At 41.9% G+C, this 13,238-nt stretch overlaps 1 protein-coding gene across 7 annotated transcripts in view; it reads left to right on the top strand.

Moving 5' to 3' along the window:
• Window positions 1-2,411: 2,411 nt before the first annotated feature.
• The window catches only part of Fxr1 (FMR1 autosomal homolog 1), a 52,881-nt gene continuing 42,054 nt past the window's right edge, over window positions 2,412-13,238 (top strand). For all 7 annotated transcript variants that reach the window (XM_048347054.1, XM_048347051.1, XM_048347050.1 and 4 more), the window contains exon 1: window positions 2,412-2,509. In XM_048347054.1, coding sequence (XP_048203011.1) covers window positions 2,459-2,509 — 51 coding nt within the window. In that variant the 5' untranslated portion in view covers window positions 2,412-2,458. The remainder of the gene's footprint in view (window positions 2,510-13,238) is intronic.

Raw genomic sequence — 13,238 nt, 5'->3', positions numbered from 1 at the left:
AGTATTAAAATTTTGGAATATTAACTTCTGAATTAAACATGCACATACACTGTTTTTAACAATGCATGTTTTCCTTTTAATATAAAAATGAACTTTTTTTCTGGTGATATTGAGGTTTAAACTCAGGACTTTGAATTTTCTAGGCAGGTGGTCTACCAACTTGAGCTACAGTTCAACTGAAACATCTTTTTAAGATGATGAAAATAGGTATATATAAAAAATTAAGTTTGTGGGCTTGAATTATTGCACAGGTGGTGCTTGCCTATCAGACTCCGGCTTCCATCCACCTGGCTGCAATCAATTAGATGTATCATGTGTCATTGTGAATATTACAGGGGGCTACAGTCACCCATGCGAGTGTACTAAATGGGAAGTGAATGGTTTAAATACTAACTTCCCATGTAGAAATGGTTTGATCTCAGATGAGTTACTGGCTGCTATTAATAGCTCAGCTACTTAATGAAAATCAGGAATCCCACCGCAAATCCCATCGAACAGTATTAATAAATTGGTAGCTGGGGGGCTCCAAACTCAAATGTTTCAGATCACAATGCTGAAACGGATCTAACTTTTGTTTTTTCAGGGTTTAAACAATATGGAATACTTTAGGTTGGATTGGAATATAATTTTTTGTTTTTGCAGTCCAAGTGCAAAGCCCTCACACTAAGAAACAAACACACAGGAAAGACCAAAACATAGAAACAAAGAAGAGAATTGGAGAGAAGAGGAAAAAAAGAAAAATACCTAAGCAAAGTAAGACCCTCATACATTGCTAGTGACAATGCAGATCTTGCCATAACCTGGCAATTCCACCGAAAATTTAACACTGGAGTTACCAGAATGAGAAACACCACTCTAGATATGTATCCAAGAGAAATGAAAACATCTGTCTGTACAAAAATAGGAATCGTCATAACAGTTATTCCTAATAGTAAAAATGTGGAAATTCCCTATATAACTACGGATGAATGAATAAATGAGTTAAGAAGCTAGGGTGCAGCTCAGTAGTAGATCCTATGCTTAGAATACACGAGGCCATGGGTTCAGCCCTCAACATCAAAAGCAAAAGCATTTGCGAACCACCCAATGATATGTCCAGACAATCCTAAGGTTGGATATGACCAGAGTGAGTAGTGATCCATACTGTAGCATGGTTGAATCTTGAAAATAATCTGTTAAAGTTGTCATAAAAGACTTATATACTTATATTCATATGCTGTATCTAGACTAGATAAATCTTGACAGCATACTAGGGCTTGGGGTATCAGGATTAAATTGGGAGTGAATACAAACAGGTGTGTGCCGCTTTTTGGAGTAGAAAATTCTAAAGCTGTTATAATGGTGGGACAGTTATGAATGAATATACCGAAGACCTTTTCATTGTATACTTTTAAAAAAAGTGAACTGGCTCAGGGGCCTGGAGATCGGAGGATCATGATCTGAAGCCAGCCTCTGCAGGAAAATCCAATTAACCACCAATAAACTGGGAATGGAGTTTTAGGGAATGAAGTGGTAGGGTGTGTTAACCTTGGTGTGTGTGTGTATTGGAGAACAGTGCCCAAGCACGGAGTTAAGTGCCAGTACTAGCACAAAACCACCACCAAGTGAACTGCACTTAAACACACACACACATCCCTTCTACAACTCCAGCAAGTGGGAGCTGGGGGTGGCGGCACACCTACAAGGCCAGCCTCCTGAGGCTGCGGCCGGAGGACGGCACGTTGGGAACCCAGCCCAGGCTTCACGGACCTAGACTCTGAAACACTAGAGAAAAAGTTTTCCTGTGGAAATAGGAATGCGGAGTGCAACCTTCCCCCCCGCTGGAGCAGCTTCCACGGGCCTGGCTGGCGGGGCGTCGGCAGCAAGCTGTCAGACGTCCGCTGGAAACACAGGTGGTCACCCCGGCGGTCGGCGGGGTCGGCGGGCGCCCCGAGGAGCCCGGGGCGCTGCTTCCCAGAGACCACCTGGGATAAGCGCGTCCGCGCCTGAGCTTGGCTTCTCCACAGCCGGGGACGGGTGGGGTTGGCGGGGGGTGGGGAGGTGGAGAGAATGAGACCCGGGCAAGCTGCGGGCGGAGGATGTGGGTCTCCGGTTTAACCCCGAAGGCTCGGAGCCCCGGCGGCGTCCCGGTGACTCGCCCGGGGTAGGGCGGGGGACGGGAGCGGCCGGGCGGCGGCCCGCGGGGCGGAGACGTAGGCGGGTCAGCGGAGGTCGGGCGATTGTGCGGAGCGCGCGGGCGTGCGCGGTGGGCGTGCGGAGTCCCGCGGGCGGGCGGGCGGGCGGCGAGGAGCGCGGGAGCCGCGGGGAGAGCCGAGGCCGCACGCCGAGACCCCGGGACGCGGGCGGGGAATCCCAGTCCCCGCCCCGTCCCCGCCCCCCGCGCCGTCACGCCCCTCCCCCCGCCCCTCGGGTTGGAAAGTTTCTAGAATCTCTTCCCGGCGGCCTTTGCGGTTCCAACATGGCGGAGCTGACGGTGGAGGTTCGCGGCTCCAACGGGGCTTTCTATAAGGTATTGGCCCCGTGGCCGCGTCGTGGGGGACTCCCGGGGACTGGGGCGGGTTGGGGGGACTGCAGGCGGTCCCCGAGAGTGGAATTTGCGGCCAGAAGGGCGGCTAGGCCGAAGCCGGAGGCCACACAAGGCTCCGCGCTGCTCTCCACTCCGCCCGCGGTTTAACGGTCTCGGGGGCCCGGGCTCCGCTATGTTTTGAAGCCCCACGCCGGTGCCCCTGGCCTTTCCCCACGTGAGGACCGTATTCTTGGCTGGGGGTGAGGCCCCAGTGCGAGCCGGGCGGCGGCTGAGCGGCGGGGAGCCCGGAGCGCGCAGGCCCGGCGCTTGAGGTGGGAGCCGGGCGGGCGGCTGTGGGGTCGCAGTCCCGCCCGCTCCCCCGCCCCCCTGGCCTGACCCCGGCTGGTTCCGGCCCGGCCCGAGAGTCGCGGCCCTGGTGCAGACCCCCTCCTCGCCGCCGGCGAGGAGGGTGCCGGGCGGAATCCGAGGAATTCACCTTCGTATTGTTTGGGGTCGGGGCCCACGAATTTCTAGTGTCCGAGGGGGGAGGGGAGCCGGCTGAAGGAGGTCGGGTGGGAGAGTGTAAAGTAGAAAAACCGAGTAATGTGGCGGAACGAAATATTTTTTGCGGCCTGGGAAATTGGGGCGGCGCCTTAAGTCCCTCTATTACGGAAGAAAAGGGGGAGAGTTCTAAAGATATTTAAAATGTGGACTCCGTGAGGCAGGTGGGGCGGTGACTTCTTTCTATCAGTTACCCTGTGAGAGGTTTCTGTTCACCCTTTTTCTTTTCTCCACGAGGTTCTTTTTGTTCGTTTCCTTTGAGGAAACGCATTACTATGGGGTCAGGGCTGGGAAACATTCTGAAGTAGAGGAATTTCTCAAGGCCTTTCTCTCTGTGTGTGTGGGGCGGGGGGGGATCATGTAACTGAAAATGAAATCCTAATAGTTTATTTTTGCCATTGTAATGGTCTCCTCTCCCGATTTCTTTTTCCTCAAGTATGCCAAGATGTTACAAGATCAATACAAAATCTCCCCCAGCTGTTGTCTGTCAGTCAATCGCACTAAGCCAAGCATCTCAGATGTTTGAGAGTCTTGGCTATTTTTGTGAAGAGCCTTCTTCTAATAGGTATTGTGCGTATGTAGAATGATTTTCTCACACGTTTTCATTTCAGTGTATCTGATCATGATTTCCTATTTTTAGCCAGATTTTCCTTTTTTTAATATACCGATTAGTTTTGTGGGTTCGTCACGTGGTTATAACACTAGGTAGTCACAGTTTGCAGAAGATAATGAATTCTTTCAGGCTTTATACAAAAAAATGTAAAATTTTTTTAGGTAGTCTACGTAAATAGAAGCGGTGCCTGCTGGAAAGTAGTTTTTAGAGTATGACCAGTTAATATGCAACTGGTTTATATTCTGGGTTAAAACTTGCTGTCAGACAAATGATCTAAGACAAATGATTTAAGATATTTGACTTGTTCTCATTGAAAGTAAGTGGTTGCTGTCCCAGAACCAATGAACATGATGGGCTTAGTTGGCCCACAAGGAATGGACTTAATACAAACTTTTTCTGTCTAGAATAATGCATCATCTTTAACCTTCACGGGGTGAAGTATCAGTTTCTAGCTTATTGGAAAAGCGTTTACTTTGTTTTAACAAGTTCTTTTGTATCATGTAGATGGTAGGACATAATTTCTTACCAAATTTTATCATTTAGTCTGCTGCACAATTTTCACTTAGTTTGGCTTTGTAAAAATTGCTTATAATCTTTTGTTTCTCATGATTTTTCTTTTAATTAGTTCATAATAAACTTTAACAGGATATGTCCCGGCCATCCCAGGGGACCATACAGAGATAGTCACAGACAGGAGAAGGTGGTTTATAAGGAGGTTTCTTAGTGGGGCCATATCTCCCACGGGAGAGGGAGCAATATGGCAACTGCACCTTATCCAGGTGGCAGCTTCTCTCTGAGGCTAAAGGGGGAAGTAGGTAGGTCTTAATGGGGAGTGGGAGTGGCCCATTAGGTATGTGTGGATCTGGGGGACTGTGGGAGGAGCTGAGGACTTAAAGTTGGGGAAATGCTAACAAACTTCCCATAGTGAAACTCTGGAGTATTACTGATTACTTTTCTTATGTAAATCTACTGCTTGGTCTACTTAGACTTGACTCATTCATTTTACCTCAAAGTGAACTGTGGGTTTGGCATGAGTTGGGCAGGCCATTTAGCCACATTTGTGTGTCCTAAAAGTTCGTGTTTGAACGTTTGGCATTTTATGTAGCCATATTCACTTGTTACTGCACAAAATGAGGGATTTGATGTATCAAAGTGGGTCCCGGTATTCCCCCGCCCCCCCCTTGGTTTTGGGGTTTGAACTCGTCCTGGGTACTGTCCCTGAGCCTCTTTGTGCTCAAAGCTAACACTACCAAATAGCAGCAGCACTTCCGGGGTTGGATGGTTAATTAGAGATGAGTCTCATAGGACTTTTCTGCCTGGGATGACTTTGAACTGAAATTCTCTAATCTCAAACTCCTGAGTAGCTAAGATTACAGGCGTGAGCTAAGGGTGCCAGTATTTTTTTTTTTTTCTGTCTAGCGTCTGCTAGAAACGTTTTGTCCATGGAAGTACTGCTTCAATATTTACATTTGAGTCTAGTAAATTTCCCTCCCCCCCCAAAACAGACTTAATCATTTTACTTTTAGCAGGATTGAGGTTTGAACTCAGGGCCTCCTACTTCCTCACCAATTTATAGTCTTTACATTTGTGTCACCATCACCTTGGTGATGAAGGGATTGTCCTCTATATTGCCCTCAAGTCCTTTGTAGTTAATCTGACTTCATCCCTAGTTCCTTGCATATTTTCTGTCCTTTTAATTTCCCCATCATTTCATGTAGACTTGTGTATAGACGTTGTGTATAGACTTATACAGTATAAGATGTTGAGTTTTTGAGCCTGGTTGCATAGGAGCAGTTTAATTTTTTTCTAATTTAGAAAGCATCTGATCAGAGATTGTTAGAAGCTCAGCAGAAACTCATACATTGCCTTGAAATTGAAGAGCTGTTAACATTTTGATTTTTGTAGTGGTCTGTTTAAGTATATGGATGATTCTGAATTGTGCCCTCTTTTCCCCTCACAGACATAAATGCACACATTTGGTTATAATTGTAAATTTTCATTGAGTTTCCAAAGTCGGTTATTCTCCTTCAACTTCCTAGTGCTGGCATTGTAGAAGAATACCACTAGCATTAGTTGTAGTGGTACTACTTTTTGAAGTATGTAGCCTGTATTTCGTCTTGAAAAAGTGGTGTCTAAACATTTAATGAACTGAAACTCCATTACACAAATGAATTACAATCAGTGAAGAGCTGAAGATTTTACATGCTGAATGTATTTTTCAAAGTCTTTTTAAATTTTGGCTTAATAGTAGATCTTTAATTACAGAGAAATGTGTCAACAGCTCCATAAATCAGTAGGAAGCTAAAGAATGGGAAGTTAGCAATTACACAGTTGATGGTGGGATATAATTTGATATGAAATATCTGGCTTTTGTGCCCTTTCTACCTATAGTAACATCTTAGGAATTACTAATGTACTTTTAAAGTACCTTTTTAAAAAGTTTGATTAAGGTAGAATATGTGCTATACTTTATCTTAACTAGAAGACTCAGAAATCCAAGAGATGAATGTATGTGCTTCATAAAATTGATCTTTGCAATTGATTTTTTTGGCCAGTCCTGGGCCTTGAACTCAGGGCCTGAGCACTGTCCCTGGCTGCTTTTTGCTCCAGGCTAGCACTCTATCACTTGAGCCACCGCACCTCTTGTAGCTTCTTCTATATGTGGTGCTGAGGAATCAAACCAGGGCTTCATGTATATGAGGCAAGCTCTCTACCACTAGGCAGTATTCCCAGCCCATGCAATTGAATTTTTAAACATAACTTGCTATATAGTCTTTGTGTATTTCAGTAGTCAAAAATGCTTTTTTTAATCATTAAAATGTTCTCTTGTGGCTATTACTGTTTTCATATATTCACATAGATGTATCTATATCTGTGTGTGTGCATGGGCCAGTCCTGAGACTTGATCTCAGGGCCAGGCCAATGTCCCTGAGATTTTTCACTCAACACTATAGAGCTTTACCACTTGAGCTACAGGTGGACTTTTGGCTTTTTTTTTTTTTTTTGCTCACTGACTTTCTTTCCTGGGCTGTATTTGATTTTTTTTTTTTTTGCATTTTTTCTTTATTGTCAAAGTGAAGTACAGAGGGGTTACAGTTTCATACATAAGGATGAGTACAACTCATCCTCTTTGAGTAGCTAGGGTCACAGGCATAAGTCACCTGCGCCCAGCTGTTTTTCTGATTTTGAGACTGGCGTTTCCTCCATGGCCTGGGCTATGTTGCTTATTTCTAGCCTTGCATCCTTGCTGTCCATTCTGAGAGCTGAGATTTCAGGTGCATACCACTGTACCTGGCTTAAAGTGATGTTTTAACTGACAGATATGAAACCAAACTTCTTTTTAAATGTGATTTGGCTGTGTTGATGCAGCATAGGGTCTGGAACCTTGTGTTCCTGCAGTTTTCCTGTCTCAACCTCAGGGGTAGTTGAGACTACCTTTACCATACTAGATTTTGAAATATTGCATTATAATAGTCTTGAATTAAATGTAGTAATTTTTTTTTAGTGTTGGTGGTAAATGGAGTTTTGTATTATAAACATTCTCTACCTCTGAGCTATAAGTAAGTCTACCTCTAAATACAATTTGAAATAGAAGTTAAAACTAAGTCATTACATTTCTGGCTCATGGAGGACCGTTTCTGTGGTGTTTTAAGTAAATCTATAAGGTCTGAAATAGGTGGATGAAATGTCAGTTGCTTTATAAAGGGTAAGAGTCAATTTTAGAGCTGCCATGGATTACTTTTCTTTTTTCTATTTGTCAAGTAATGGGGCTTGAACTCAGCCTGGGTGCTGTCCCTGAGCGCTTTTGTACAAGGCTAGTAGTGCTCTACCACTTTGAGCCCACAGCTCCATTTCTGGTTTTTAAGTTGTTAATTGGAGATAAAGAGTCTAGTGGGGACTTTCTGCCTTGGGCTAGCTTCTATCTGTGATCCTCAGATCTCATCCTCCTGAGTAGCTAGGATTACAGGAGTACACCTCCAACACCAGGCTTTCTCTTTTTCCCTCCCTCTCTCCCTCCCTCCCTCCTTCCCTCCCTCCCTCCCTCCTTCCCTCCCTCCCTCCCTTCCTCCCCTCCCCCCTTTCTTTCTTTTTAGAGAAAAGTCTTGCTTTTTGTTTATAGTCCAGGCTGCCTGGTTCCTCTTTCCTGGATTTATAGGCATGTACCACGATATGCTACTAGGAATATAACTGATTACAAAACTGTACTGTAACATGCATAATGAATTTCCTTATTCATTTAGACTAATATTAAATGAAATTTGAGGATACCAGCTAAATTATACATTAGGTATTCTATCACTAATGATAAAACTATTATAGATTATAGTGAAGTAGTTGTATTCTATGGGTGTGTTGTGCCAGTTGTATTCTGAGGGTGTGAATTCAAGTGTTTGAATTTAGGACCTCTAGCTTAGTTGGCTTCCTTGTCACTGTATCACCTAGAGCCATGTTTCCAACCTAGCTTTTTGCTTATTACTTTGAAATGGAGTCTCACAGAGAGACTTTTTTCCCCTGGCCTGGCCTTTGAACTTCAGTCCCTCAGATCTCAGCCTACATTACAGGTATGAGCCCTGTGAGCCTGGCTGCAATTTGTAAAAATTAAGTCACTGAGGAGTTCCACAGTGGAGCATGATGGGGGTACTGAGACCGGAAAAGTATCCTGGCCTGTTTTTTGGTTTATCTGCCTTAGCTATGTTTTATTAAGACTGTGTGTGTGTATAATAAGGCTGAGTCTAGGGAATTAAGAGTCTGATTCAAAAGTCACACTTTGATTTTTGCCTCTATATATAGTTTGTCTTTTTTTTAACCATATAGTAGTTCTTTTTAAAGTACAATTAGGTACTTTGCAAATTAAAACTAGTACAATGAAAATTACAAGGACTGACTGGGATGATCCCCACAGTAATGATTTGACCTACATTTGCTTTACAAAAATGCTCTTTTCAAAATGGTAGTCACCAGTCACTGAGTTGAAAAGTGTTAGTCTCAATTATAGTAGTTTGAAAAGAACATAAAACATATCAATAATTTATGACTGGTGCTTGTGACTCAGGCTGTAATCCTAGCTACTCAGGCAGCTGGGACCTGGAGGATTGTGCTCCAAAGCCAGCCCAGTCAGAGAAGCCATGTGACTCCAGTCTCCAGTTAGCCTCAAAAGGGCTGGAGGTGTGGCTCAAATAATAGGAGTGCCAGCTGTGAGGGAGAAAGCTTAGGCTCTTGAGTTCAGGCTCCAGCAAAAACTAAAAGTTTAAAAAAAAATAGGGACGTAGTTTGTACTTAGAATATATTAGGCTAAAATGTTAAAAATTCACTTGTTTACTTTTACCTAGAACAATTTAAACTATATTTTTATATATGGCTTACGTTTTGTTTGTATTTGATAGATTATTCTCCACAATAGTCAAATTTTAAGATCGTTGATTGTGTGAAGTACTTTTGGAAATACTTTAACATAATTATATGTACTTTTTTGGGGGGGTGTCGGTGGTGGGGCTTGAGCTCAGGGACTGGGTGCTGTTCTTGAGCAATTTTGCTCAAGGCTAGTGCACACCACTTTGAGCCACAGCTCCCAATTGGAGACAAGTCTCATGGGGAGTGTTTTCTACCTGGGCTGGTTTAAAACTGCAGTCCTCAGATCTCAGCATCCTGTGTAGCTAGGACTACAGGCATGAGCCATAAGCACCTGGTTGTCTTAAGGTTTGATTTCAGTGCTTCATAGTTGCTAGGCTAGCACGTTCACCACTGAGCCATGCTTTCAGCACGATCTTTTACTGGTTATTTTTAGGATGGGGGTGTTCATGTCTTAGGAAATGCATAAGCCATGATACTGCTGTTTTGGGGCTTCCAATCCTTCCTGGGATCACAAATATACACTGTTATGTCCAGCTTTACTGCCTTGGCCTGTACCAGTATCACGGTTTTCCCAGTCTTAGCCTCCCTCATAGCTTGGGATGACAGGTGTGTATCACTGTACTCACTTAAGGGTTCTCTCAGAAGGGGTTTTGTGAACCTTTCTGCCTGAGTTAGTGTTGAACTTCATTCTCCTCTTTCTTAATTTATTTACCTAATCATAGATATCTCTTTCCCTTTCCATAGATTTTTTAATTTTTTTAGGGGGGGGGTTATTGTTAAATTCCAGTTAGTTTCACTTCCTCTATCACTTTCCCTTTCTTGTTTTGTTTTCATAGTTTCAAACCATCTTGTTTACTTGTTTTCTAGTAGTTTGATAACGTGTATTTAGTACATACTAGTCCTCAGTATAAATCGACCAAATAAATTGTGAGAAAAGCCGACTTTTTCTGTAAAAGTGGGCCTTTTCTATCAAAGCAGGCTGCTTCCTTTCTGTCAATCTTGTGAGAGTTGTTTTTCTGAAAAATTCTTGCTTTGGCCAGGTGGCTTGTCCTTTGTTGATTAAACTTTAGTTACATCTATTTCCTCTAACACTTTAAGACATTTCTTACAAGCTTATTGAATTTAAGTTACATGCTGTTCCTGTTAATTAAGCCACATCCTGTTGCCGATTGTAAACCTGGCTCAGCCAGTCCTTGCAGAGGGGCTGGACATGCTGGGTTAGGCATTAAAGAGGTGCAGCCTGCCTTGTCTGTGTTCTTGCTTGCTCACTGGACTTTGGCACCCTCATTGACCTCTATAGTTTTTTTATTAACAGTTAAAATGCTCAATAATAAAGGAGCAGGCTATATTTGTGTGTGTGTGTGCTAGGAATTAAACCTATAGGGCCTTTTGCATGCTAAGCAAGTGCTCTTAACTGCTTAACCACACTCTACTCCCAACTAATGAAGGCTTATATATTTTTGAAACTAGGATTTATTCTATAATGAAATAACTTGTGTAATTAATAAAAGTGCATTTTAATTAGATCTGTCCATTGGCTTGAAATAAGTATCAGTAATTATCAGTTTTGTAGATTTAATTATGTAGGTCTTTAATCTTCAAAGTTGAGTTTTAGTTTTTTTTAATGTGATCTGTGTTATGCAGGCTGTTCTTGAACTCCTGGACTCAAATGATCTTAGTATCTCAACTTTCCCAGTAGGTGACATTACAGACTACTGTACCTGACAAATTGTGTGTGTAAATATGTGTAATTTATATTTGAATTTTAACACATTGAATAGGCCTCCCAAGTGCTGGAGTTACAGGCATGTTCCACTAGGCCAGGCATCACACACATTCTTAAAAATATACATCTATATGTTTATGCATTCATAATTGTAATTTCATACCATTATAGGTATGATATACAAACTTGGTTTGTTCCAAATTTGTTCCTTGTAATTTTTCCTGACTCTCCTTTATCATTGATATCTTGTCCCCTATGTTTCAAGGAACCCCTGTTTGTAGCCATGTATCCATGAGTCCAGATTTTGCTTTGTGCCCATAGTTGTATTTGGAGACACATTCTTAGCACACGTGAGGTTTTTTTTTTAGTATGTGCTATAAAAAGTAGAATCTATCTTGAACAACTTAATGTGTAATATTGTTTGTATTGGTGGCTTAATATTTTGTAGGATCTATCAAGTTCAGCTACTCTTCAGTAATGACTACATTTTCCCCTATGTCTGTCTGTCTGATCTCACTCTATATCTATTTCCATTGGATAGTTTCAAGAAGTAGGATAAATTGGTGGAAAGGAACTGTTTATATATCTTTAGGAACATAGGAAAACTTAACAGATGTTAACAGATGACTTTTCAAAAAAGATTAGACTTTAAAATGGCAATTCTTTTACCCTTTTTCTCAGCCAGAAATGAGTTTTATAACCCTTTACTTTTAGTTGCAGAGTACACTAGAACTTTGATTTACAGATCCGTGAAATTTTATACTTGTTTGATTTAGGATATGCTGTTCTACAGACAGCCTTTATTTTGCCAATTTTTGTTACATTGTCCCTTAACAGTTCTTAAAATTCCTAAATATTATAGGTATTAATCTGGTGACAATACCAGGGTCTGTTCTTCCATATATAGGTAGACAGTTGTGGTAGTACCCTGTATTAAATTATAACCATCTCTGAAATATTGTTTTGCATATTCAAGGATGTGCTGCTTGCTCTACTTATCCATAACTCCCTGGCTTGAGAGGGTGACATTTGATATACAGAAGTGTTGAGTCCCATTTAAAATTGATATTCTGGAGTTCTCTGGAAAGTCCAATAAAGAGGCTTCAAAGAAGGAACATTGTCATTTACTTTATGGCAAGTAAAGCTAATTAAGAATCTCCCTTACCCATTCTTCCCCTTGAGCTACATCTCAAGTCCTTTTGCTTTTAGTTTTTCAATTTTGGACCCTTGAACCCCAAATCCTCCTACTTGTACTTCTATGTAGCTGGGATCACAGGCATGTGCCACTGCCACCATGCATAGTTTCTTTTCTTTTTGTGCTGGTCATGGAGCTTGAACTACTATGGCCTGGGCACAGTTCCTGAGGGTTGTTTCCCTTTCCTTTTTTGTTTGCTTAGAGCTAGTGCGCTGCCATTTGATCTATAGTTCCATTTCTAGCTTTTTTGATGGTTTATTGGAGATAAGAGACTTTGCTGCCTGGGCTGGCTTTGAACTGTTATCCTCAGATCTCAGTCTCCTGAGTAGCTAGGATTACAGGTATGAGCCACCAGTGCCTGCCGCTTTTTTTCCCCCTGCCTCTCATCTTTGTTGTTTGACCTACCCTGTACTAAGGAGTAGATTTCAGCCTTAATCTTAACAATGAAATCACTTTATTGTAGTGGTTTTTATTAAAGTGGTTTTTATAAAATGTTTACTATGAGTCTTTAAATGTAGACATAAAAGCTCCAAGATGTTATCACAGGTTTCTTGGTTTTTTTTTTTGAGGGGAGGGTAGTAACTTTAAAGATTACTGTCATAGCCTTGTGCACAAGAATGCTGAAGCTAAATAGGCTTCATTCCTTTGGTTTGCAGATTAAGAGCCTTTTTTTAAAAAAAAAAAAAACACATTAGGTTGCCTTGGTGATGATGATCCAGATCTTGGAGACATTAAGTATGGTTTTAGATACATGAGAATGAAGTAAATTCATTACGTACAGTGGATCCCTTACTATATTGGGCTATGTTAGAGTTCTGGCTGTAAAAGACTGTTTACTATATTAAGACTTTTCTAAATTAGAAAAATCCTATAGGGCTGGAAGTATTGCTCAAGTGGTAGGGCAAGCCCTGAATTTAAACCCCACTGCTTCTCCTAATCCAGTAAAATGCTTCTTAAATGTAGAGTGCAAAGCATGACAGTTAACAGGATATTCTGACTGTACATATTGATTTGATGTATCATCAGTAAGCCATGGGTAGAGTTACCTAAATAGTTAAGTTTAGAATCTAGGGAATAGATCATTTCTCCTTAGACTTGGAGAGTTAAAGGCCCTTGCAATTTCTTTGTACCTAACATGGCATCACTTGGGAGAACTGTCACTAATCAGAGGGTTGGTTGCCTTTTACTATTCTCACGTGCATATTTACAGATCACCTTTAAGTACTTGTATACATAAAATTGTTTAAAACATCTTTTATGTTAAGATGTTTCTTCTCAACATATT

This window comes from Perognathus longimembris, chromosome 5, assembly GCF_023159225.1.
Source record: "Perognathus longimembris pacificus isolate PPM17 chromosome 5, ASM2315922v1, whole genome shotgun sequence".
NCBI lineage: Eukaryota > Metazoa > Chordata > Mammalia > Rodentia > Heteromyidae > Perognathus > Perognathus longimembris.
This window is presented reverse-complemented; position numbering and strand designations above follow the sequence as displayed.